This window comes from Lynx rufus, unplaced genomic scaffold, assembly GCF_022079265.1.
Source record: "Lynx rufus isolate CCGP_SWC_20201006 ecotype Redwood Valley unplaced genomic scaffold, mLynRuf1.p SCAF_7, whole genome shotgun sequence".
NCBI classification, from domain to species: Eukaryota; Metazoa; Chordata; class Mammalia; order Carnivora; family Felidae; genus Lynx; species Lynx rufus.
The window spans coordinates 73388438-73414818 of NW_025814889.1; the positions used below are offsets into that span (position 1 = coordinate 73388438).

Below are 26381 nucleotides of genomic sequence, written 5' to 3' on the forward strand. Positions count from 1 at the left end.
ACGCTTTGATAATCTGACAAGTTATTTTGATGTTGCACTGAGCCCATAGAGAAAGAAGAGATTACCCTGCCAATTTGGATTAGTCTAAAATGTAAACCATTTAAAGATAAAACATTGGTATACAAAAAGTTGGCCCAGTTATTTGGGCCTCATAACTCCTTCCAGACTATCCTACTCAGACAGAATACAACTAGAGGTCCAGAAGGTAGGTGAATAGGTCTTCTGAGTTGCAGGGTTAGTAAACCCATAGTTTATTCCCTAGGGGAGGTAGAGAATAACTCTTACCCCAACAATTATATATAAAACAGAGCAGACTAGAACGGTAATGGCAGACATTCATGGATAGTGGAAGAAGTCAGAACTATCAAAACCACTAGTGGATTAGACCTTTTGATTTAGAACAAAACCTGCTCGTGCACTCAATGGCCTTTTGGGTGTTCATACTTTTAACGACTGCTTGAGTTTGAAAAGTAATAATGACTTACACCCTTTACCTTTGGAGTTTTGATCAATTAAGACATAGAGACAAGAGGCTCATATGCATAAAAATACCAGCTTTATTGTTAATGAAGCTAAATTGGAATGCACAGCTTGGACTCCTGTGCCCCAGATTTCCACCTTGAGATCCGCATGTGCTCTGCAGAATTGGCTATCAACCAGGCAGCTCAGGGAGAGTCAAGAAGGGCCTCATACCCAGTTATATGAGGTTGTTTTTGCAGTAACCCTGTCCAAAAAAGGAATTTGGGTATCAGACTCTGGCCATGTTGCTGGTCTGATAAAACTTTCCTAAGATCATGGAGAGGAGGAGTCAGTGATGGACAAAGCAAAGGCCAGGCTGCAGAAGCTTTTGTCTTAATAGTTCCTGGAGAAATGGAAGTACTAATAGAAGTTTCTGTTTTGTGATGGCTACAATATGAGTAGAGGAAGATTAAAGTCTTGATTGCAACATAGCACAGAAATTAATATTCATAAAGAAGAACCTGAGTTTAAAAAGAAAGAATTATGTTCAACCTACTCTGATTACAAGGAATGGAGAAATATGTAATGTTTCAAATCAGATAGATTTCTATCAGAAGTACTTTAAGTTTGGGGAGGTAAATATAAGCTCTCATGAACATACAGTGTTCTAGAACACTGACAAATGTGTGCAAATCTGTCTCCAACAACCAAATGCCCCCATTTTAGTATTGCATCCCAAAAGAATGAAGGCAAGTTCAAAAATACTTTTAGTTCACATTTTTAATGTTTAAAAACTATGTTAACAGAACAATTATAGAACAGAACTTCTTATATTTCTTTATTTACACCACATCCTGGGGGGAAAATAAACTATTTGATTAACCATGAATAGCAAAATTTTGTGACTTGTGACATTCACTTCTATCACCCATCTGAAAGTCATTTACAAGTTTTTACATTAATAAAACTGTGGTGTGCTACATATATTGGACTTATATGAAGTCTAAAATACAACTGGACTCTGGAGAGTGGATTAAGTACCAATGATCAAGATTCAAATGTTTTGGGTAAAAATGGCTTCAGACAGTCTATGTTGGCGTCAACACTGAAAATGAAAGGCAGACATGCGAGATTTTCAAAAACTTGATAAAATGGTCCTTCCCCGCCCCCCCCCGCCCCTTCAAATTCGTGTTCATAGTTAATGTGCAGGTTTTCCCCCCTTTCAAAGATCCCAAAGTTTGGGAAATGCAGCAATTCAATTTTGGAAAAAATTCTCCCCAACTTCTGTTTTTATAAACACTGTATAGTGGTATCAGTGTTAACAGTGAAAGAGCAGTATGAAGAAACAATTTGTCATTTTGAGTATATCTATATGACAATAACTTGGGTTTAAATATTCCTTATTTGTAGCTCAGAGGATTATCTCTTAAATAACTGAGCTTAATACCAGTATAAGAAATCAATACAGCTATTTCTCAGACATTTTGCTTTCTAAAACAATTAAGATTTTTAGATTCCAAGTTTACACTGAGAGAACAATGTTACCTGGGAGAGAATGTAAATTTGTCTAGTTCCCAAACAAAACCACTAATATCTAGGACAACATTTATTCTTGATATGTAGACTAGATTCTTGATATGCAGACTTCTATTTCAGTGTGGACCAACGACTGAAAAAATATACAGCCTCCTGTTTATTTACAACATATTTACATACAAACGAAGTACTTCCTACAATAAACCTCAGCTGCATAGATTCTTCCTTTTAAAAACACAAATTCAAACTTGTAGACAGCCAGGCCCAGTTCAAAGCCCTTCCTCTGAGAAAACCCTAAAGAAGGAGAGTGTCTGAGCCTTGTGAATTTTATAATTTTCAAGAACTTTCCCTTTTAGATTTAGTGATATTTTTCAGTTGTTAGCCACCCCATTCCCAATTTGTACCTGAAAGCCCTATGTCATCATAAATAATCCACTGTGTGTATTTTAGAGGAAGTGTGTTCTTCGCTAAAGGATTCTCAGATCTGCCATCCCTAAGGAAAACCATGTATTAGCATTGCTAAATGATATAGTCTGTACCTTCTTTGTTTTGAGAGCAGCTACAAGTTTACACAACCAGAATGGAGGAATTCTATTCTTAAAGCTTCCGCCCTTTCTAAGCCTCAAGCCATTTACATTGATAAACTGAGGGAAACTAATGGCTTTTGCTCTAAGGCATAAAATCAAATCTGATCTTATCATCAACTTCCTCCCCACTCCAATAAATGTGCCCTTCAGCATTCCGATCTATTGAAATGGAGCTGGGCTCTACATCCTTTTCTGAGCAGCTTGGAGATGCTTATGAAGTGCAGAACTTTCTAGAGAATTCAATTTAAAAGAGGGACAGAATGAGTCATTACACAACGCACACCAACACTGTGGAGAGCTTACTCATGACACGAATTCAGTATCCAAGAATGCATGTACAGAGTGTGTTTTCTTTTCATTCTCCACATACACACACACACACACACACACACACAAACACCTCACCTCCTTCGCAGCTTCAAAAAATGTAATCTTAGTGTGCCTCAGCCCAGATACCCCCGAGTGCAGGTAGCCTTCCTTTATGATTGTACACCTGCACCAGCGTTTCCTAGGTAACATACTCTGAGGTAGGACTAATGGGGAGAACAAATGAAAGACAAAGTGACCTGGAGTGGCTCTCAAACTTGATGTGCATCAAGATTGCCCAAAGGGCTCATTCAAACCCAGACTGCTGAAGGTTTCCACCTTGACAACTTCTGATTTCATTAGTTCTGGGGTGGGGCCCAAGAACCTGCATTCTGACAAGGCCTCAGGTGATGCTGTCGCTGCTCATCTGGGGGCCATACTTTGAGAACCACTGGCTTAGAGGCCTGAGTCCAACTCCAGAAAGAAGTCCGTTGCAGGGCAACTGTCTCATGTGTCCCTTGAGACACTGAGGAATCTTACCACAGCTCCTTGTCCACCCCCAGCCCCATGACCATTACCCATGTGCACCTTTCTCAACACGGTCTGGAAGTATAAAGAAGGAAGGTCAGCAGAGAGCTTTTTTACACCGATCTGATTACTAGGCAGTTAAACAATGGTTTGTTAGCACTAAACCCATTAAAAGTGCTGTGTGCTTCAACGACTGGCATATAGGAGAAGCTGGGCAGCAACATCCTGTTCTGTAATGGGCTGGGAAGGAGACAAACGATAGGAGCAACAGGTCCTACGAACAGAAGAGTCAGGCCAAGCCTGAGAACTCCAGGCAAAAGAAAGGATAGCAGGGGAGGCACGTCCCTGGTGGTTTCCAGCCCACAAGAGGTCCCCTCATCCTCCTTCATCCTCCTTCTACCACCAGGCTCTCTGGTGGCCCTGGATTTGTTCTCCCCCTCCTGTGCTGGACACCCTGCTTCAGGCCACTGTGGTCACCACTAACTGGTGGTGGCTCTACCCCCACCACCCAGCAGCTGGTGTGTGGCTGGCGTGGGAAGTCCAGACTTCATTCACAGGAATGACATATTCTTGGCAACTCTGAAAAAATACTCCTTAGAAACAATATTATTTTTGGTGGTTAGGCTTTTTAGCAATCATGTTACATTATCCTATTCTGCTAAACCATGGGTCTGATCATCTTTCCTAGCTGCTCTGGGAGCCTAAACACCATGTATAACATAGTTCCTGGAGGAAAATACATTCTGGCTTGCAAACAACCAACTAACAGGGCTTTGTAACATGATCTGCTTATAAATTGGGGACAGCCCGTGTTTAACAAGACTAGATTTCTTTCCTGTACACAGTTTACTACTCCACTCCCAGTAAGTAACGTTAAGTAAATTAGGGATTTACAGTATATTGTGTTATAAGAACTAGAGAACAGTTCTAAATCCAAAGTATGAAACTGGCACTGTTCACTAGTGTTAAGGTTCTATCTACCAAAGGAAAACGTGCTGCTCCCAATGGCTAAGGTATAATATTCTTTAGTCTACTAATTTAGCAGAAAAAACTTCTATAGCACTTGACTGTTGTTTAAATTCTACCTAACATCTGTGATACATGTATTTTTGGCTACCAGTTCACTATTCTGAACAAGAATTATTGCAGTACATTGACAGCTAATCCCACACAAATGATGTAATTAATCAGCGGTATATAACAAATGAACAGTGGGGTCTATTATATTCAGTCGATAATGAACTTAGATCACACACAAAGAAGATTTTAAAAACCCATGGTATCACAGACATCAACAACGTGCCTCCTCTAAATAAATATTTTAAATAATAATAAAAATTCCTTGTGCTGACACATAAAATCCAGAGATCCAAAAATACCACTACACATCCCAAGAGTTCATGATAATTTTCTAAACTGACTTTGTGAGTGTAAAAGAAATTGTTATAAATTAATGAGGAAAATACAAAGTAGCCTAATATTGCTTTGTAAACTAAACTGTGTATTTTTTTATGGAGGGTCAGTCCACTACCTGGCTATTTCACTACTCGGTGCTCTAGACAAGCCTCCAAGGGCCAAAGGACTTGCTTTGCTTTTCATCCAATATGGAAGATACTGCTGAAAGGGACAGAGGTGGCTGTGGATTTTACTAGGTTAGGTATTCGTGTATAGGTAGGCATTCATATCTAATTACCTGGACTCTGTCTGACCTAATGTGGATGTAATTCAGGAGCATTACATTAAAAGCTATAATGATCCTACCAGGAAATGCAGGAAACAACCTTTCCTCCTCCCAAAGAGGATCACAACAAGGTACTTTGATGATGCCTTTTCTATGGGACATTAGTCTGTAAAGGGGGAGCGGACAGTTCCTTGTTACTTCCAGTGAATGGTGAGCAGAGGCCTTTGGGGATTTGAGTGAAGGAGGAACAGAACTCAGAGCTACGTGCTTGGAAATCCTGCTAAGAGTCTGCAGTTAGATTCTGATCTCTGGATAAGAAATCCGTGCTCGGTGAACTTAGGTGTTTGAGAAATTCAACCAGAATATAAATGAAATACAAATCCTGTTTCAAGAGACCAGCTCACAGAACACAAACATTTCTTACTGTGTGATATAGACTGTCCAATCACAGGTGATTGTCCAGCTTAGGGAACATGTGGTTCTAGGTTTCCTTACTTTCTCCCAACTTTCCAAGCTGTGTGACTTGTCCCCAACTCTCTTCTTTTTCAGTCTCTGTGGATTTTCCCTCTACCCTGTTTAGGGGACAGTGGGGCTGGGGTAAGAGTGTGAGGCAACTCTGTCCTCTGTGTGGGTCACGTCAGGCAGGCAGTAATGGCCCACTCCTTGGTTAGGGACAAGAAGAAGAAACAGCACAGGCACCAGAGTCCCCATCTGAGGGAAGGAAGGTACACTGATTTTGTCACAAGTTCTTCTCAAAGGCTATTTCTGAGGGTGCTATGTTTCTTTTCTTTTTTTCGTTTTGTTGTTTTTTTTTTCAAGACTCTGGGTGGATTGTTAATGGAGAAGAAATAGGAATGAGGCTTATATTTAAGGTACAAAAATCTTGTATTTGTAATAACCTAAATTTATAGATATAAAACAAATCTTTTAAAGACCCCCCTAAAGTACCCAATATAAAACAGGAATTACTTCTCTTAGATCGTCCTTGGCTAGATACACATTATTCCCTGTGCAAAAAGCTGGTGGACATGAGTAAAAGCTGCTGGGTTCATAATTTAAGAAAATGTTTTTTCTTCTTTCAACAATACAGGTGTAGGGTTGAAGGTTATTTGTATCAGAGGAATATTTTCTTAAGCATTTTGGATACTCTTGCTTCTCAATTTATTACAAAGGTGTCATGGGTCTCCCTCAGTGGAAGGTGACTCAGCTTAGAGTAACTTTGACACAATTTGCCAAGAGAGAAACAAAACTTCACTTGCTAGGTAACCCAAATGTGTGGTTTAATATGTTTACCAAGGTAAGAAGTCATTCTCACCCCCTTCCCAGCTGAGAACACTCATTGGAGAATGTCTCTGCATAAAGCAGGATGTAGTACCAATGAGGCCACTGGACTGCTAGAGCCCCCGGCTGCCGGGTGATCAGAGCCACCTCAAATATTGGGCAGGTTCTGATCCAGCAATGGCACACACCCTGTCACTCTCTTACAAGTATCCCTGTGTGCTATGTTAACCAAAGTAGGCAAAATACTTATGAAACCATTTTTTTTTTCTGTAAAGCAAAATAACTATATACAATTCAAGATTCTTTTCTAAAAAGGTACAGATGATGTGAGTGGAACATCGGCAGGAAAATTATTACAGAATCTGGATGTGTAATAAATAAACATGATTGATGATCATGTTTTCAAAGTTTTAAGGGACCAGGAAGTCACAAAAAAATAGAGTTAGAAGAGTGAAAAATAACTGTGAAGAGCACGGAGATACACAATTGCATGAAACTTAAAAAAAAAAAAATATCCACAATCCTTAAATTGATCTGAAATCTTAGAGGGACTGGAACCATTATAGAAACTGGTTTCTGTTTTGCTACCAAAATGTTATTCCATTTTAAGTATCTTGTGAATTTCTGTTTGCTTCTGTAAACTTGCAAAAGAAGTGATGAAGATTGCTGATGTGGGGTGACATGGCCGAGCAGCGGTCTGGAAATGTCTCCTGTCCTCAGCTGGTCTCAGTGGCCTTCGTCACTATTTGATGAGCAGGCCCAGTCATAGATGACCAATGGGATGCTGACCAGGGAAAACAACACCCCCAGGCCCAAGAAGAGGGCAGCCTGGAGCAACACAAAGGCAAGGGTTATTTTCAGTGAAGCCAACCACATACACCTGGGAAAAAAATAGAAATGCCTTCCCTCTCTTTTTGTGTCCCCTTGTATTTGGGGTTTGTTACAGCCATTGCTGACCTGTGAGAATCATTCCAAGGCTGTATGGATCTGATTCTCCAAGGATGGGGAAACGAGGACTAAGCTATGCAGGGCCATCCTCTCCACTCTAGTTCTTTGACTTCATGGTCACCTCAGAATGAATCCATTCTGTAACGCACTGGGTATCCTTACAGTTTCTTTCACACTCAGACTACAACTAAAAGGGAAAAATGGCCTTTAAAACCATACAGGTCATTTTGTTGCTTTTTACCAACCAACCTAGGTTATCGCTGGCAGGCAAACATTTCTGTTTGAAAAAGTGGGGGGAAAAGATATATAAGAGCAAAGTAGATTTGATCAAGTGAAATAGGAAATGAGTATCCACAACTAAGTTATTTTAAGGGTTGAGGAAGGCCAGAGTGGGGATAGGTTACTAAATCCAGAATCTGAAGAACATGAGGTTAGAAATTGCTTGGCCTTAAAAGTGTCCAATGAGAGCTTTGCAGGGAGAAGGATAAAGCAACAGAAGAGCCAAGGGGCTGGACTGGAGCCTGGAGGACAGAGCTAAGGGAAGGAGAAAAGGTGAATGGTGGAGTTGTACAGACTTCACCGTCAGAAAGCTGGTCTGACTCCCAGTGGGGCCCCACATGGACAGGATCCCTTGTCTAATGCTGTCTGGTAGATCCTATGACCAGCTTTAACATGGGAGCAGGGTTGGGGAGGCCCAGCGAATTCATGGGCAACAGGCCTCTACCATTTTCTGATTTAATCTGAGTATATTTTACTGCTGTGCCAAAGTGACTGCTCCTTCTCTGTCCTTGTGAAACCCCTACTGGGAAGGTTTAGAAGGGTTTGGGACATATGGCTTCGGGGATAATCCTGTTGGGGAGGTAGGTGCTGTATCAGCATCAATGCTGCCTCTCCTAAATGTACAAGGATGATCCCTCCTGCCTACATCTCTGCTGACTCTGTAATACGTGCAGTTGGAGCGCTTACACTATTTGGGAGGGCAGCTGAGAAGCCTTCTCCGAGGCCAAACAAAATGGTGCTCCAGAAGGTACTCATGTAGCAGCCACTTCACCCCTGCTTCCCTCACTTTCTCCAAGTGCACCACCTCCAAGATGCCTTTGAACTTCACCAGACCTGGAAACAAGAATCCCAATATAGAAAGGTAGTTTCTGAATCCAGGTCTGTTGTTCCAAAGCATTTTTGTCAAATCATAAAAAGGCTCTTTAAGCTAACTCAGCCACCTTAATTAAGGTGTCCCATGTTCCCTGGGTTGTCGGAAAGAGTTGCATGACTAGGAATTCTACAGAAAACAGTGGGCTACATGAAATCTTTGAGTCTCTTTCCCTTTCCTGTCTTGATAAAGACAAAGCATTGCCTTACAGAGAAATAGGATGACAGCTGGCCCTAACCCTAGCTCAGAGCAAAAGCTAAGGCACAGTAAGAGTAACACATTTTGAGAGAATAGAGAAGATTCTGATGTGATATTTTAAATCTCCCAAAGGGGAAAACTATAGGACTGGTGTCCCCTTTTCAGGTCACTAACAGTAGGATTAGGTGGTGGAGATGGACTATTAATTTGGTAAATTTAAATGAAAAACTAATCAGAAAACTTAGAGTAGCCGGCATGAGACATACCCAAATTCTTTGAGTCCCTTTATCTCCATCCTGACTTGTGATTTTTAAATAAAGAGATGAAGGAAGAATGAAAATAAGCATATTAGCAGATGTAACTCCTGTAAAATAAGAAAAAAAAAAGTTTGAAGTTGTTACGGTGAAACTGTAGCATTCTAAGCAGCTGTTGTAGAATGAGGAGCATAAAATAAAGCCATACCTACGACTCCAAAAATATCCTTCATGGAGGGTATGAAGATCACCAACAAGTTGATAATAACCAAGAGTATGAAGGTAACCAAGACATGACGACATAAATTAAACTTTGTTTTCTTAGCCAGTTCAAATAAAGATGAACGAACCTACAGAATCAAAAAACAAAGACTCTGTGAGGGCCTCTGGCCCGGCAACCCTCACATTCTCAGCAGAAACGAACATACTGGTGCATGGGAATCTGTGAAGTGTTTTCTAAGACCTTGTGCAGTATTACAACCAGGGGTCTTGATTTCAGGCAGGTATTTTTATTTATAAATAGGTAGTTTTCTTTTGTGGGGAATAATTTCTGTGTGTGTGTGTTTTTTAAGTTTATTTATTTATTTTGAGATAGAGAGAGTAGGGGGAGGGGCAGAGAGAGAGGGAGAGGGTGTGAGCCTCATGAGGGGCTCAAACTCATGAACCATGAAGTCATGACCTGAGCCGAAATCAAGAGTCAGAAGCTTAACTGACTGAGCTACCCAGGGGCCCTGATAAATATATTTTTTTAATGTTTATTCATTTTTGAGAGACAGAGTGCAAGAGGGGGAGGGTCAGAGAGAGAGGAAGACACAGAATCTGACAGGCTCCAGGCTCTGAGCTGTCAGCACAGAGCCTGATGTGGGGCTTGAACCCATGAAGCACGAGATCATGACCTGAGCTGAAGCCAGACACTTAACCGACTGAGCCACCCAGGTGCCCCCCACTTTTAAAAAAAATTTTTTTAATGTTTGTTTATTTTTGATAGAGAGAGAGACAGAGCACAAGTGGGGGAGAGGCCGAGAGAGAGAGAGAGAGAGAGAGAGAGAGAGACAGGGAGGGAGAGGTAGAATCCGAAGCAGGCTCCAGGCTCTGAGCTGTCAGCACAGAGCCCAACACAGGGCTCAAACTCACGAACCATGATGAGATCATGCATGACCTGAGCCGAAGTTGGACACTTAACCGACTGAGCCACCCAGGCACCCCTGGGTGTTTTTATCTATGACTAAGTATTCTCTTCTGGTCCTTTTATGTTCTCTCATCATGGACAATCAAGATTCAAACATTCTATCTACATTTCTCTGTAAAGGAGGAACAGATTAATTAGAATTAAGATTCATTCCATCAAAGGCTACCCTATCTCACTGATCCTACTTTCTTTCTGAAGAGCCTCAACCGAGTCTCGGGGTCCTTTCCTGATACAGTTTCAGTGACACAGGATAGTTACCTGCAGCAGGCTTTCTCTGGAACAGCCTCCTTAACACAGAAGGAAAGGCGAGACCTCAACTTTTCTCATATTGCACCGAGGCCTTTTACTCACCGTGAAGAATAACACCGGCACTGTGAGGATGACAGCAACAATTACAGCCAGCCGCACTGTCAGGATGAGAATGTCATCTTTACTCTGGTACTTGTGAAGGAGGTCTGATTGCACATTTTCTAAACCGAGGAAAAGAGAGTATTAGAAAGAAAGCACATGGCCGAATGACAGTTTTTCTGAACATCAAAGAATTTATAAACTAAAGGGCAAGGAAAGCAATGTTCTGGGTGTTGAAATAACTATTAAAACAATTTATAAAGTTGAAAAGAAAAATCCCCGGTGTGAGACATGCTCCACCTGTCCATATGTAACTTCAAAAGGAATTTATAGTAATCACTAGAAAGAAGCTACACAGTGTAGGGATGCTTAATTTATACTAAATTCAACCTAGGTGTGAATTGGGATTAAAAATAACATACAGCTGAAGAACAAAACCCTTCTGGAGCACCTGAGTGGCTCAGTCAGTTAGGCGTCTGACTTTGGCTCAGCTCATGATCTTAGGGTTTGTGGGTTTGCGCCCCGTGTTGGGCTCTCTGCTCTCAGTGCAGAGCCCACGCCAGATCCTCTGTCTCCCTCTCTCTCTGTCCCTGCCTCACTCACACGCACTCCCTCTCTCTCAAAAATTAGTATTTAAAAAAATGTTTTAAAATGCTTTAAAAACCCTTCTAATAATCTAGATTTTCCCTCCCTTGTTGCCACTCATCAAACAATGCCAAATTGCTGCAGTCTTGCTGAGGGGACTATGGGCTACATAGAGCGTTTTTCAAACCCTCCTCTTTTCACACAACTTCCAGTGGCCAAGCAACAGAGGTTCTAATGGAACTTCACCACAATCAGGAAGTAATTCTCTTTCATGTATGGTTTTCTTATTTAAAAAAAGTATTTAGCTTCTGTACCACTTTGAACTTTTTCTTAACTCTGAGCTTCTGAATGTTATTTCAAAGACAACCAAAGCTAGAATGAACCAATCTCAAGAGTCTGGGGGTGGGATTCCAATTCTATGCTGGGCCATAGACTGGCCTCAGTTTTGGAAAAAGGAGCCTAGGTTGTAATAAAAATCTCATTGGTTTTAATTTTCTTGATTTAAAACTCATAACCATCTAAAAATAGCTGAGCCTTTCGCTTTAACCTAAGAGTATGAAAGGGTTTGTATTCTACTTTATGTGGAAAAAGAAATGGATTTGCAAAGAAAACTCAAAGCTTGAACAAGATAACAGTGAGACTGTTCAACTAACATGAAGCTCTCCCTCCCTCCCTTTACCACCCCCTCTCCCAGGCCTGCAACTCTGCAGGAAACTTAGAAACACCCTTTTTATGCAAAAATTTAATGTGGCATTTATGGATTCATCAGACAATGCTGTCTGCCACTGCTTGTGAAAATGGTAATAATACAACTATATAATCAGGGTAGCCTTTCTCTCCAGGCTGAATTAATCATCTCTATACATGTTTAAATTTTGAGGCGTTTGTGTTTATGAAAAAAAAAATGCCCCAGAGAAATATTATTTAATAGAGAACAATGTGAAATATATGTATTCAAATTTAAATCAGGTCCCAAATTATAATAATAATGAAACATGTTAAATACAGCTGGAGGATAATTTGAATAGGAGAGGATGAAGACTTAGTAAAAGAAGGTAAACTATTCATACAAGGTCAATAAATTACAAATGAAATACAGTATATCTCTTTTTCAGGTTTCATTCCTTTTAACCTTCTCTTCCATTCCTTCAAATCTTTGCAGGGCTCCAAATTGCAGTGAACAGTCAGGCGTTTTATTTTTAATTAACACAAGTGTCAGGAGGGTAGCACCCTGCTCTTTCTCACTTGCAAAATCTGTCTCTGTCTCTTTTCTATTAATGGAATCTGACCCAATTCACAATAGCAATTAAGAAAGCCTCCTCTGGTATAGTTTTAAACTTTCCTCGGTAAAGGTGGAATACTTATAAAATGCAATTTCTTTTAAAGACAGTAGTAGGAGAAAAAAAAATACAGTATCTTGTTTCAGTAATTATTATACTGTGCAGTCTGCACAGATATATAAAGGAGTCATCACCATTTGTATAAGGAAAGACCAGCAAAATCAATGGGTAGATTTGTGGCTTTTTTGGGCTATCACGTTAAAAGTTATTTGGATACTAATTTTCGCTGATTTATTTACAAACACCTCTATTTATGTGCTAACAGAAGCCACTTACCATAGAATGTCAAGTAGCCAAAAATGGCAGTCAGGAAGTACATAACAAACATGGCGAAAAAGGAGATGTTGGAAACCATCTGCATCTTTTTCTGTGATCGACTATGAACAAAGATAAAGGAATTTTAAAAATTAACAACCATGTTACTGAATTTAAGCGCCAGTGTTAATACTGAAGAATAATAACAGCCTTCTATCAGGCTAGGACAGATCTGACCAGCTGAAATTACCTCCCTTTCCCGAACCCTCCCCTGCCCCCTGCAATTTCGCCAGCTTAGAATAACTTCTTTTATACCAAATGGGTATTGTGACAGAGAGATTCATGGAACTAACAATCCCTTGAGTGTTCTTCCCCATTCTTTTGAAAGAATATCAGGTTCTCATCTGAAGGGCAGAGAATATTTTTTAGTATTTGTTTTTGATATTATCTCCATACTCAGCATGTACGAGGAAAAGGGCAGAATAAATTCAGATGCTGTTCTCCCAGCCCCAGAAATCAGGGGCAAAGCTGGAACTTGACCTCAGGTGTTCTGTTGCTAAAGCTGCAGTTTAGGTTCCTTTTTCCCCACTGAGTAGCCCAGGATGCACCAGAAAGTCTCCGTTTCCAGAGCGATTAGTACACAAGTGGTCATGGATACGATGATGAAGGGCTCCTAACTCTTAGGTCAAGTTTACCCTGAGAGTTTGGACAAACCTGTAAGTTGCTTTAATGGCCCAAATAATTAATCTACAAGACTTGTGCTCAATAAGAGACCATGACAGTCCTAACTTTTGTTTGTGTCATAACAGGAAATACGGCAAACAAGAAAAATTAAGAATTACACACATCAGAAAATTACAAATTAAAAGCTGGACTATTAAATTTAAAAGATGTTAAACACATATGTAAATACCCTAAGTATAGGATCATAAAGTATGATTGATGTACATTATGATTGATGTACACATAGGTAGCTGTAGGTATTTCAAAATTTACCCATATATCAATTAAATATGAAAGAGTCCTGAGTGAATCAATGCTAAATGACATCTATTTTATTTTTGTTTCAAAATGGAAATAGACAGCTATATTGTATACATTTGCTGAGCTTAAGACTATGCCATGATGACTATTTTTGTATGGAAAGTCTGCTGACAGTGGGCTAAAAAGAGAACCCAGGATGGAATTTATAAGCAGGACTTTAATTTTCTCAAGAAAAGCAATCAAAAACATATCTATAGAATCATCTTAAGAGTTTAAAATGAATAATAATATACTTTTGTCCAGTTTGTGGCCTTAACATTAATTTCTTTCTGCCTGATTGAGCAGCCTTTTCCATCTAAACCAAGAGGCAAATCAGACACAGCGCATTTTGCAACCTGATTATTATTATACACTTATAAAATAAGCATAAGTTACGTAAAGCAACACAAATACTTGAACTCGCCTAAGTAACACAGTATCTGAAAAATCAATTTAACAAAAAAGTCCACACACTTGGCCGCTTTATATATTTATGGTCAAAATATGCTGCAGCTTTCTGATGTTTCTTGCTCTTTTTTTTTTTTTTAAATATACTACTTGCTCAAGAATGTGAAAAAGTAAATGCTGAAGCTGGGTGATTAGTCTGTGGGGTTCATTATACAAGTCTATTTATTTTAATATAGGATTTTCCCATTAATGAGGGAGATTATGGGGAGAAAAATGATTAAGGGGAGAAAAAAAAATCTCTTACTCTTTAAGTTCACTGTAAATCGGCAGGACTGATGGGTGGCAGACAAAAGCAAACGCAATGGTTGGCAAAGCATACACGGTCTATTGGGAAGAGAGAAATAAACATTAAGAAAAAGCATTCTTACCATAAACATTATTCAACTCCAGTATTTTTTATTATTATTAATATGTTTAGTTATTTTTGAGAGACAGACAGAGAGTGGGTTGGAGAGGGGCAGAGAGAGAGGGAGACACAGAATTTGAAGCAGGATCCAGGCTCTGAGCTGTCAGCACAGAACCCGACCCGGGGCTCGAACCCATGAATCGTGAGATCATGACCTGAGCCCAAGTCGGATGTCTAACAGACTGAGCCACCCAGATGCCCCTTTCTGAGCTGTCTTTTTGTCTGATAGCTCTTCAGAATCCCTGGATTATTTGGTTATTAGGAGGGCTTTGATCTCTAAAATAGAAGCAGCTTTTCTAAGAGGTCTTATCTAGCTGGAGACATTAGGCACTTCGCACAGAGGGGTTCAAGGTTCACCTCACCTATAGCATATTTCACATACTTCAGGCATAGCATCGTGCTGGCTGGTCACACAGCATGTTTCCTACGTTATTTCACTGAGTCTCTACAACCACACTGATTAGTAGACAGACCACTGCTTTTCTCCTTACTCCCTCCAACAGGTTAGGTGACATGCCCAGGACTTCCGCCTCTATTTCACTGCTCTTTGCTTTATAGGGCGTGTCAATCAGACATAAAAGATGGCTCTAAAAAGAAAACTACTTCCACATTCACTACTTTGGCTGTATCATTAGAGTTGAGAGAGAGAGATCTATTTAGTTTTCTTAGATAAGACTTTTTAAAACTCAAACTCAGTGAGACTTCTTATGCAAAAAGAAGGAAGAAAAGTAACAATATATCATGCTCCAATTCTGCCCGAGCACTATACCAGGCACATTCTAAAAAATCCCATAAGATACAGAACAGAATCCTGTTTTTCACAGGGTTTGGTAACTTGCCTAAGGATTTAGATCCAAGCCTGCCTGGTTCTATAGTCCACTGTTCCCCCATACTATTAACAATATCTCAACAGTAGGCAAGTTTCTTAAGCGCCAGTTTGTGGTGGTATCTGTATTTCTGCCACCAGCAGATAAGGCGCAGTCGGCTAAAGATGTTATTTATCATTTTTAAAGATCTACAAGCAAGAGAGGAGCTGAGACAATTATCCAGAGAGAGATTTTCGCAGAGAAAGCTTAAAGTTGCCCTATGTGTAAACTGGACAAGACGGAGCATGAAATATAATATTTGTCTATTTCCCAAAGGTCTCTAGATTGTGGGAATTTGGAAGTACTGGTATGCTGTTCTATCGAGAATGAATATTTTCATCAAGGCAATTTAACTACAAGTATGAAAAATATAATTCCCTCAATAAAATGCTCTTTATTATATTTAAAAGATAGGGAAACTTACCTTTGAATTGAAGGTAACATATTTTGGTGTACACATGTCAGGATTGGTTAAATTAGCACTTGTTGTTGAATTTAGCTCTGGAACAATGCAGGGAATTTGAAATTTCTTGTAGATAACCTGGTATTAAGAAATATGGGAAAAACAATATAGACTTTATCAAATAAAGCCAAACAATGAAAAATTGCTGTGTGGCCTTGTACTATGGCAAAACCAAGCCAACCATTTTCGTCAGCACTTACCACTATTAGGAAAAAAACCATACAGCTCAAAGAAAAGCCACTGGTATAGCCAAGATACCCTAAAAGAAAAGTTGAAAAAATTTATTGTTATTATTTCACACATCACCTTGTTTCCTCCAATGCATCATTTCAAGCATAGTTCCAATAATATACAAATATGCTTATGTAAATATAAGACTTATTACTTGAGAGTGCTACTTGATTTGGCAATATAATGGTGACTTTAAATAAAAACATCATATTAATGTTCTGATTCCAGTTTTCGCTGATAACACCAGACAACGCAGATTCCCAGATCTAGGGAAAAAGAGACTCCCAAATGTGGCCATTGCTCTCTTTTGCTATACTCTGATGGATTCCTATTGCCAAATCCATTTACTCTTTGACTCTGATCTACTCAATAGTTCTTTACTATGCACCTATTGTGCACGTACTGAATATCAGCTATAATGCTTCTCTTCTCTGATGAGGGGGATGCACAGAGGAGATGAAGTGATTTCTAGGAATAAACTGAGCATCTGGGGATCTTCACACTGGCTGCCTTGGAATCCCCCAACCCCTATAACCTCCACATGGGCAGAGTTAAGTTGTTTCTGGGAGGATGCGCTATTCTTATCCCTGGAGAAGAAGAGGCCTTCCCTCCTTAAACTGCAAAGAGCTACGTGTATATACATAGAAAAGCCAAAACACAGACCTCAAAACCAGAAAATTAAGTCATTTTTTAAGAAATATACCTATTTATAGGGGCACCTGGGTGGTCAAGTGGTTAAGCGTCCAACTCTCAGTTTTGGCTCTGGTCATGATCTCACAGTTCTTGAGATCGAGCCCTGCAGTGGGCTCTGCGCTATCAGCAGATTGGGATTCTTTCTCCTTTCTTTCTGCCCCTCTCTGGCTTGTGTTCTCAATCTCCCTCCCTCTCTCTCTCTCTCTCTCTGTCTCTCACAACAAATAAAAACATTTAAAAAAAAAGAGAGAAATATCTATTTATAGATTTTACAGAACAGCTACAGAGGCTTGATATTTTTCATACAAAACACTATGGTTAGCAATCATTTGGGGAAGAACGTTAATCTAAAAATGTCTGCCTTGAGGGGTGCCTGGGTGGCTCAGTTGGTTGCATGTCGACTTTGGCTCAGGTCACGATTTCACAGTTGGTGGGTTTGAGCCCCGCGTCGGGCTCTGTGGTGACAGTTCGGAGCCTGGAGCCTGCTTCAGATTCTGTGTCTCCCTCTCTCTCTGCCCCTCCCCTGCTCACACTCTGTCTCTCTCAAAAATAAATATAAACATTAAAAAGAAAATGTTTTTAAAGGCAAATGTCTGCCTTGAGTTAGCCCAGAATTAAAGGAAATGCATTTTGGATTGGATAGCAGTTTGGCCATATAACTCAATGTGTAAAATTCCCATAACATCAGGCACGTTTGTCTCTGAATACACACAAAAAAATGTCAGAACCAAATGGATGGGACTTAGTGATTATCTATTGAGTTTGACTTCGCTTCTCCCTTCCTCCTCAGTAAAGCAAATAATTGAAAATGGTTAGACTGATAATTTAAGAGTGATTCATAATACTTTTGGGGATAAATATAAGCAACTTTCTGTCTTGATAACAGATTTTTTTTTTCTTAAAAAATTTTTTTAACGTTTATTTATTTTTGAGACAGAGAGAGAGACAGAGCATGAACAGGGGAGGGGCAGAGAGAGAGGGAGACACAGAATCGGAAGCAGGCTCCAGGCTCTGAGCCGTCAGCCCAGAGCCCGACGCGGGGCTCGAACTCACGGACCTCGAGATCGTGACCTGAGCTGAAGTTGGGCGCTTAACCGACTGAGCCACCCAGGCGCCCCTTGATAACAGATTTTAAAATCTACGTATCTATATTATCAGGATATATAAGATCTTGTGTAAGGAGAATTCCATTTTTGGAACTTTTCTCAGAGGAGCCTGTAGGTTATGCTATTGGACATAGCACTGTGTGTGTTCCTGACCCCAGAACCTCCCTTTTCCCTCCACAGCCTGGTAGAGGGATTGCTGAGGAGGTCACATATTGACCAGTGTTTTTATCTCATATTAAAGTAAAGCCTGATTAATACTTGTAATTTATCACTCACTTAATCTTGACCCTACAAGGGAAAGTAGAGGGCAAAGTTGTTCATTTGTATTAGGTTTCTGATTCATCTGGGTTGGGCACTGTAGAGACTATGATAAAAGCAAGATCTTTCCTTACCTAAGTTCTTCAAGAGACACAGAGGGAGGATTATGCCAAAGGTAACTACCACCACCAAAACACGGCCATCCACATACCAGGCTCTGAAAAAGGCGTTTAAGTGGTTGGGTCATATTTTCTTAGAAAGTATTATTTTTTCTCAAATGTAACATTTCACAATTTTACTAATTTTTTTGCTATCATTATTTTCTATTATTGCTATTATTATTTTGCTATTTTTTGCTGTTATTAATTTTTACCATGAATTTCTATCATTATTCAGGCTTACCCAAACACTATAACCCAACCAACCACTCCTGTTTACTACAGTCTCTCCCAAGTGATGGAAGAAAGGGATTATTTCCCGTCCCCCCATCCGCTAACTGTGGCATTCCTTTGAATTATTTACCTGGTTTCAAAGCTGAATGCATACACTGCATTCAGTCAGATTACAACATGTCTGATCAATTATTTAAGGAGAAGTTCCTTTTTGTTGTGTTTGGCTAATACCATTGAAAAACAAGTCACCACAGGTAGGCATTGCTTTCTCCCTAATCTCTTGTACTTGACCTTGAGCCCTGGTGCTACACCACTAGGAACTCTGGCTTCTAGGATTCTCCCTTGAAAGAAAACAGAGAAACTAAGACTAACAAGAGCAATCAAAGAGGAAGTCAAAACAAGGGATATGTCAGGTGCAGCTGTAGCGTTTTCCGGTTGGCTCATGTAAATTTCGCTCTCCAAGACAGAGACTAGGGTCTTCATGTTGTTCCATGTTCCACTTCTGTGTTAAATATACTTCTGTGTTAAAAATACTCCCTATCTGTTCTATTTTCTAGAAACCAGACATAGATTTTAGGCACTTGGGGAGATGTAGCATCTATTGTTTGCAGCATGACAGATAAATCTACCTTTTAAATGTTCATATTCAAATAGCTTTCCCTGCTTCTTTCATTTACATAACCCCAGGGAAATTTGTTGGAGCTAGGAAGAAAGAGAAAAACAACCTAGGGAAAGCTAGGGTTTCTGCGGTTTTCAGAAGACACAAACTTTGGTCAGTCCACATTTAAGTTAAAAATATTTTAGTTATCTCACAAAGGAAAAAAAATGGTCCGTAACTTACGAAAACGCCTCTTCCTTTCCCATCAGAAACTTTATGGCAGAGGGTAGTTCATTTTTGACGATGAAGAGGTAGCTCAGCATTGCTAGAGGAAGATGAGAACATTTTTAGAAAGGAGATACTAAGGCTCACGTTGCAGGCTGCATAAAAGGCTAACAGCCTGTTCTTACACTGACCTTCAATAGGACACAAAGACAGTTTTAGATACTCAGTATACTTGGTTTTGAGTAAGTGATCTCTCTGCTTCACTTTCCATGTGCCATTTAAGCAATGAGAAGGACACTGCTTCCATTTTGTTAAAATTCATGTGGCCACCCAACCACCAGAATTAGAAAAGATAATAATATTCACATACTTCAAAGTTATGTATAGAAAAGCGAGTTCTTTTTACCTCCAGTGTTCTGTAGAGAGGTGGCTCCGAAGATTACGAGCTTCCCTGTGGTGCCAAAGACCTGTTCTCCCAGCTTCTCATAAACCATGCAGCCTATTTAAAAATCATAGTTGAGGACACAAGAAATGACAGCGTTCTAAAAGCTAAAGAAAGCCAAGATTTCATCGTTCTATTGACTATTCCCCAAGTTATTCTGTGTCTTTCTCAAAATTACACAAATGGCCTTTATGGCTTTGCAAGGGTTAAGGTGTTGCAACCTCTTGACATTTTAAAATGTCAGACATGACCACTATTTCTCCTTTTTCAGGTTGGCTACAAAAGCATTCCACTTAAATTGTTAGGTCGTAAGGCTTATTTTTGACTATCTCAAAGAGTCTTCCTACTTTACTGGGGGGAAATTCCTACTCTGACCTCATTCTCAGGTTTGGTGCATATCATTAAAATAAAGATTTGATTTAAAAATAAAAATCCTGATGACTGGGATGAAAGTTTCCTTTTGAATTAATTACATGAACTGATTAGGCTAACAAGGAATTATCTTAATAATATTCCATGAATGCCTCATGTGTCCTAAATAGAGTAACAAACTTAGAAACATAATAGTCAACACCAGAATTTTGATCATTTGTAAAATTTACTTCAAAGATATGCCACTCACAAAAGAGACCAATAGATAAATCTGTCAAAAGAATAATTTGGCTACAGCAAAATCCTTAAGTGTTCAACTGGCTCATCTCAGTAAATACTAAACTGTTAAACCATTCATTAAAAAAACATGTTTATATTTCTTTATGACGGTTCAGCTCATGTTTTCAAAATGTTTACAGAAAGCAATATGGGTCAGACTATAATTAAAACTTTGTTTAATCCTTCATAAGACTGGTGTTTAAACTAGACAATGGTAGATCCTCCATCTATTACAAAATGTCCCAGTTAAATGGAGCCGTCTATGTACAATAATAGCTGGCCAATGTGGCTTTAGCCAATGTAAAAGTCAGAGTATTACAAACAGAATCCATTCGTCCCAGGAATAGAAAATAAACACTTCAGGTAGGACACTGCCCAGAACTTGGAGCCTTTCCACAGTACCCTCGCTCCCACGTTGCCTTGGGAGTAACATTTTCTCCTTGGAATATACACAAAAAAAGAATGAAAGCTCTGTTTACTTTTAAAATCATGAAGGTTATAATATCAAAACATGGGATCCTTGTTCTGAATTTACAAAGAACTAAGGAAAAACTGAAGCCTTTCACATGGAGTCATCTTAAACTAGAAAAACAGGTATAATTGAGGGTTCACTTTAAATGGCAACGCTATTTTCTCAATGTTCATGACAATTTAATTTCTATGGTGCTGTATCTATTTCTCTGGGTAAATACCACTAGAGGTTTTCGAGTGACTGTAGGCCAAAGTGCTCTTCAATAATCAGTGGCTGAACTGGGAGGGTATCATTTGTTCACAGTACCCTGGCTTTCACAAAATAGACGTATTATCAGCTTACCTGTTTCCTTTGAACAGATCAAAAGAAGGTTTATTGAATATATAGACAGCAGTGTCACAGAAGTCAAAAGTATCCTAAAGCAAAGAAAATAAGTCTTGTAATAACTATAAAAGAACATACTCTGACCTTACATTTTTTAGAAGGGCAAAGGCTTGTTTATATTGTTAACACTATTCGTTAGTAGCACCCAAATTTTGGGAACTATTAGTCATGCCCTCTTTAAAATCCTGAATAAAAATGTTCTACCCAATAAAGAACTGCTATTTAGAATCAGAGTAGCCCTAACAGTGCAAATCCCCTACATAATTCAAAGTCTAAATAGCTCTCTGAGGTCATTTCAGTTGAGATGACTTTCAAACAATATTATGAAAGATAGCTTTTATGGTCTATGATGCACTTTCCCTTACATCCGAGTGAGAAAGTGTGAGAAAGGGGTGAGGGGATAGGGTGAGGGTGGGGGCTGAGGAAAAGGCTTTTGTGACTCTTAGGTCAATGACCATGTGACTTTAGGCAACTTGCTCAATTTCTCCCATCCCTAGATTCCTTACCTATAGCATAGACACAGGCTCAATGATGTCTAAGGTACTTTTCATCTAATTACTCTAATGACTCTGTGGCTACTTTTGAATCTATACACTGGACCACAAAGATAATCCACTTTTTTTTGCACCTGGTACCTTACTCTTAAAGAAAAAGCACTTCTTTTAACTGATGGGAAAACTTTGATAAGAAAAATAAAAAGACTTTTTTGAATGACGACCTCATGTTTTTGTTTTAGTACATCCGGCTCATTATCAAACCCTCCTCAAGAAAAAGCACAGTTAAAATGATGCAGGAGATTACACAGATTATTTCTGAATCATTTGGTTCATATTTAGTAATTGAAAATAAAGCCTATTTACTAAAAAGAAAAAAAATTCTAGTCCCCGTAGTGAAACCACTCACTTTCCTGAGGTAGGGAAATATAACCTTAGAACAATACGTTACTGCAGTTGATTCAACTTTTGAGTAATTAAGGCAATGGTTTTTCTAGCAAGTGCCATTGAGAGGTACTTGGCACATCATGTGTGGGCTCTCTCTTCCCAACCCTTCCCCCACCTTGCACACCCTCTGAACCACTGCCCTTGGGCCCAGCTCAGATGTCACCTCCTTGGGTGCCTTCCCTTGCCCCAGGCAGAAAGACAGCTCTGTGGCTCTCTCTTGTCTTATATCTCTCATGGCAGTTTGCTTCTCTTGTGTGCAGTGTGGCCATCAGGAGATAAGTGGGGACTACAGAATGGTTAACTGCAAAATAGATGGAATGCCAGAGATTGGCCACAAAACATAAAAGAGGGACAGAGCTCAGTAGAGGTAAAACAAAACACTGGGAGAAATAATAGAAAAACCTAACACTTTGGGTGAAGACCAAACTGACCAGCTAATAAAAAGGGGAATTTAGATTAAGATAGGATTGTAAGAAAGTGCATTCAGACACAGATTGACCTAGCTAAGATCCTTGAGTAGGAGGGTGATTAAGAGGGTAAGTCCCTTATTATCTATTCTGGCTGAGGGACTCGAGAAATAGATAGTTTCTCAAGAAATGAGAGCAAGCATTTATTAACCAATCCAGTAGTTTTGAGATATGGTAATGGAACATGATTTTATATGCTCTGTCAGATAGGAAGATATAGGACACAATTGTGGTATGACTTTTCTTTCATCTTGAAGAGATAAACAATATTTATTTTAAAGAAGCAAGCTATGAAATTCACTCAGAGCTCCCTCATACTTTTTGGGACACTGAACACACACTGGCAACTCCTACATGAGCATGCAACAAGCCACAGAGAAATTCTGTGTGACACAGAATAGCATGGACTTCCAGTTGGGGACAGGATAGATGTCATTTTAGGAATCGCCATGGAGTGACCGACATGTCCCCCATTGAGTCTGTTCTCCCGCAACTGACCTGGGGAGGAGAGGGGATATTGCCACTGAGCCCCAGGCTAATGAGTAAAGAGCATGGCCTTGCAGGAACTATGTGCCTAGCAGGCGAGAGACTTACCAACGTCTACATAATGATAAACCAAAGGCCCTAAGCCTAGAAGAACTGGGTATTTATTAGCAAAAGAAACATTATCCAGGAAACATCGGTTACTCAGCTAAGTAGCCCCTGGGACCACATGGTTTTTACACATTGTTGCCTCTTAACATGTTCTACTTGGTTGAATCTCTTTGTAGGTGATGCTCGGCTGGCCTGTGGCCCTTGGCAAGAAGAAAAGGATTTCTTCATAAACTCCTATCACCTCTTTTTCTTTTGCAAGTGGGAGAAAAGTGTTGGTCAGGGAAGATATTAGCAGGGAGTTCACCTATTTTTTTCCCCACACTGAACAGCAGCACAGCAAGGTCCTCCCATGGTGAAGGAAACGACCCTCCCACTCCCATGTTTAAGAGACATAGCATTGCACCCCCACAAAAGGACCTGTAGTAAGAGCCTGACAACCTCTGCCTTTAACCACCTAGTCTCTAAGACTATCTTCTCCATTCCTCCCAAAATATAAATCTGCCCTTCGAAAACTGAAAACTAACATAAAACAAAGCCCTTTTTCTATCAGGTCATAAGAGACAAATTCTGTATGTAAAATGTTAAGACTGCTTTAGGCTGTAAGAGAATCTGGTGGTATTCACAGAATTAAAATTTAGAGAAGGACACCTTCTTGTCTAGATTCTTAGAAACACTGAGTTGTATAATTGGCTGTCATAGATCCTAGAATAGTGTAAGGGGATCCAGAGATGTCAAAGACACAAAACATAACATCAACAAGAGTAGGAAGAATGAGTTGGGAGAGAATGTAATGACTTACTTGAACATTTCTCCTGTCTTGAGCATTGTGATTGTGCCTCTGTTTGTCCAGTTAGATATTTGTATACAGTTGTGGTTTGTTGGAAGAGAAATATAAGCTGGAATTCGTGTTCTGAGAGGAACATGTGATGCATTGTTTTCGTCTCATGTGGATATCTAGACACACTTCTCATATTGACCAAAAGTTTTAACATGGTTATGGCAAAAGCTGCATGCTGAAAAAGGTGTCCCGGTGGGAACTAAACCTCAGCAATAGGAACAGAGCTGTCAATGTTGATATTTCAGTCTTATGTTTAGCCTTGAAGAGAAGGGGATTCAGAACATGTGACCGGCTGGACATGGGCACTGGGGAAGCAGTGGCAGGAGAGTTCTCTTGTTAAGAATGTGGTCAGGAACTTCTGAGAACCCTTGTGTCATTAACACTTTGAAGATATGTATGGTGTGGGGACATCCTCGGAGAGGATGTTTCCTGTTAGGAAACAATTCTAGACTCCTGGATCAGGGAGACAGCTTAGAGGCCACCCTGTCCAGCTTTGCACCCAGCACGGGAAACATCTATGCTCCATCCAACACACAGACATCCAGATCTATAGAGTTATCTTACAGGGGACACATATGCAACCCATCGTGTTTCTGGAAAGTGCCATGCACGGGAACTGAGGCTGAGCTGAAACTACCGCTGCTATTTCTACCCTTGGGTCCTCATTTCATCCTGTAAACCTACTTGAATCTGCTTGAAACCCTCTCCCACCAAACGGTCCATCTGATGGGCACTCATTTTAAGACTGTACCCTTTGACCCAAACCTCTCCAGTTCTTCCAGCTTTTGTCCTGTGATGGAGTGCTCAGGCTCTACATCTCAGTCATGGTCCAGTTCCTCCACTGTACTTTTTAATGGCTGTATGCCAAGAAAAGCACAATGCTGTCACCTCAGTTTCGGGCCCAACAGTACAAAGCATGTTAAGATTATTAACTTGAGTTGGACATCATGCTTTCTTTAAGGCAACCTATTTCAGTGTTTGTTTTTATGGTGGCCATGCCACATTCTTCATTCTTGAGCTTCTGCTGTAAACTGCTATTAGGCTACTCTTCCTGGTTCTATCCTATGTACTTTTTTTGAAAGCTAAGTGCAGGACTCTGCACTTATTTCCACTACATTTTAGCTTTCCAGTCTTGTGACATCTTTTAGAATCGTTGATCCTTTCTCCTTATGTGCCAACTACCTCATCAAGCTTCATATCTTGAATTTGCCTTCATCCAAGTCACTGGTACCAACTTTGAATAGAACAAGACCATCTAGAAAATGGCCCACCATCCAGTCAACTGCTCAAGCCAGAAACCTGGGAGTCACCCTTGATCTTTTATCTACCCTCTTATCCCTCATACCTAATTCACTGGCAAATGTCCTATCACTTCTACCTCCAAAACATATCCTAAATCCATATGCTTTTTCCCCCCAATCTCCATGGCCACTACTCCAATCCAAGTCACTATCACCCATAATTTCTGGGCAATTACAGTAGTCTCTATCTGTCTCCTGTTTCTTGCCCCAATGATCCATCCTCTACCCAAGCACCCAAGTAATCTTTTTATTTCATTGCTTTATTATGTTCCTCCATTACTGGACAGGCCATGACAGTTTAATTTGGAGTCATGGCCTATCCTCTTTGCCTGTTTACATACAATACCAAACGAAGCACACTCTTAGCTAAGAATAAGTGCATTTACAAAATATTAGAATCTCATTTGTAAGTCATGTGAGATTATGCCAAATGTCCTGCTAAAATCAAGGTACACTTTGCCTAAGACAGTCCTGTGACCTACTAGTTCACTGTTGTCTCAAAAGATGAAGCTAGTTTAACACAACTATTTAGGAAAACACTACTGGCCTCTGTGGAGCAATATTTTCTGCGGTATTTGCACATAAACAAGCTATTTAATAAATTGCCCTAAAATATTACTTGGGATCTACTTTTTACCACTTCTGAAAGCTGGGATGAAACTTGCCTGTTTCTAGTTCTCTGGCAATACTACTGTTCTCCATGGTCCACGATATATTTACTGTATTTGGTGCAAGAAAATTTTGACTCCTACCTTAAACAGTAACATCTAAACATCTATTTCAAAAACATTTATTGATTGTTTTGAATCACATTGATAAGACAGTAATTCTTTGTTCTTCCATAACTTACCCAAAGATTACATGGGTGACCTTATAATAATTTCATTTCTTAAAGCACTGTATGCTTAGAAAATGGA

The 26381-nt window shown here is 39.7% G+C and overlaps 1 protein-coding gene across 3 annotated transcripts in view; it reads right to left on the reverse strand.

Moving 5' to 3' along the window:
* Window positions 1–1633: 1633 nt before the first annotated feature.
* SLC38A1 (solute carrier family 38 member 1) overlaps window positions 1634–26381 on the reverse strand; it is a 70612-nt gene continuing 45864 nt past the window's right edge. For 2 of the 3 annotated variants that reach the window (XM_047065243.1, XM_047065242.1), the window contains exons 6-17: window positions 21282–21355; window positions 19781–19873; window positions 19393–19474; window positions 18294–18376; window positions 16072–16130; window positions 15833–15949; window positions 14381–14460; window positions 12667–12767; window positions 10469–10587; window positions 9137–9278; window positions 8941–9038; window positions 1634–7206 (exon numbers count right to left, since the gene is read on the reverse strand). In XM_047065243.1, coding sequence (XP_046921199.1) covers window positions 7105–7206; window positions 8941–9038; window positions 9137–9278; window positions 10469–10587; window positions 12667–12767; window positions 14381–14460; window positions 15833–15949; window positions 16072–16130; window positions 18294–18376; window positions 19393–19474; window positions 19781–19873; window positions 21282–21355 — 1150 coding nt within the window. In that variant the 3' untranslated portion in view covers window positions 1634–7104. Of the gene's footprint in view, window positions 7207–7234; window positions 8440–8940; window positions 9039–9136; window positions 9279–10468; window positions 10588–12666; window positions 12768–14380; window positions 14461–15832; window positions 15950–16071; window positions 16131–18293; window positions 18377–19392; window positions 19475–19780; window positions 19874–21281; window positions 21356–26381 lie in introns of those variants that run through there. The other variant, XM_047065244.1, reaches the window with a different exon arrangement.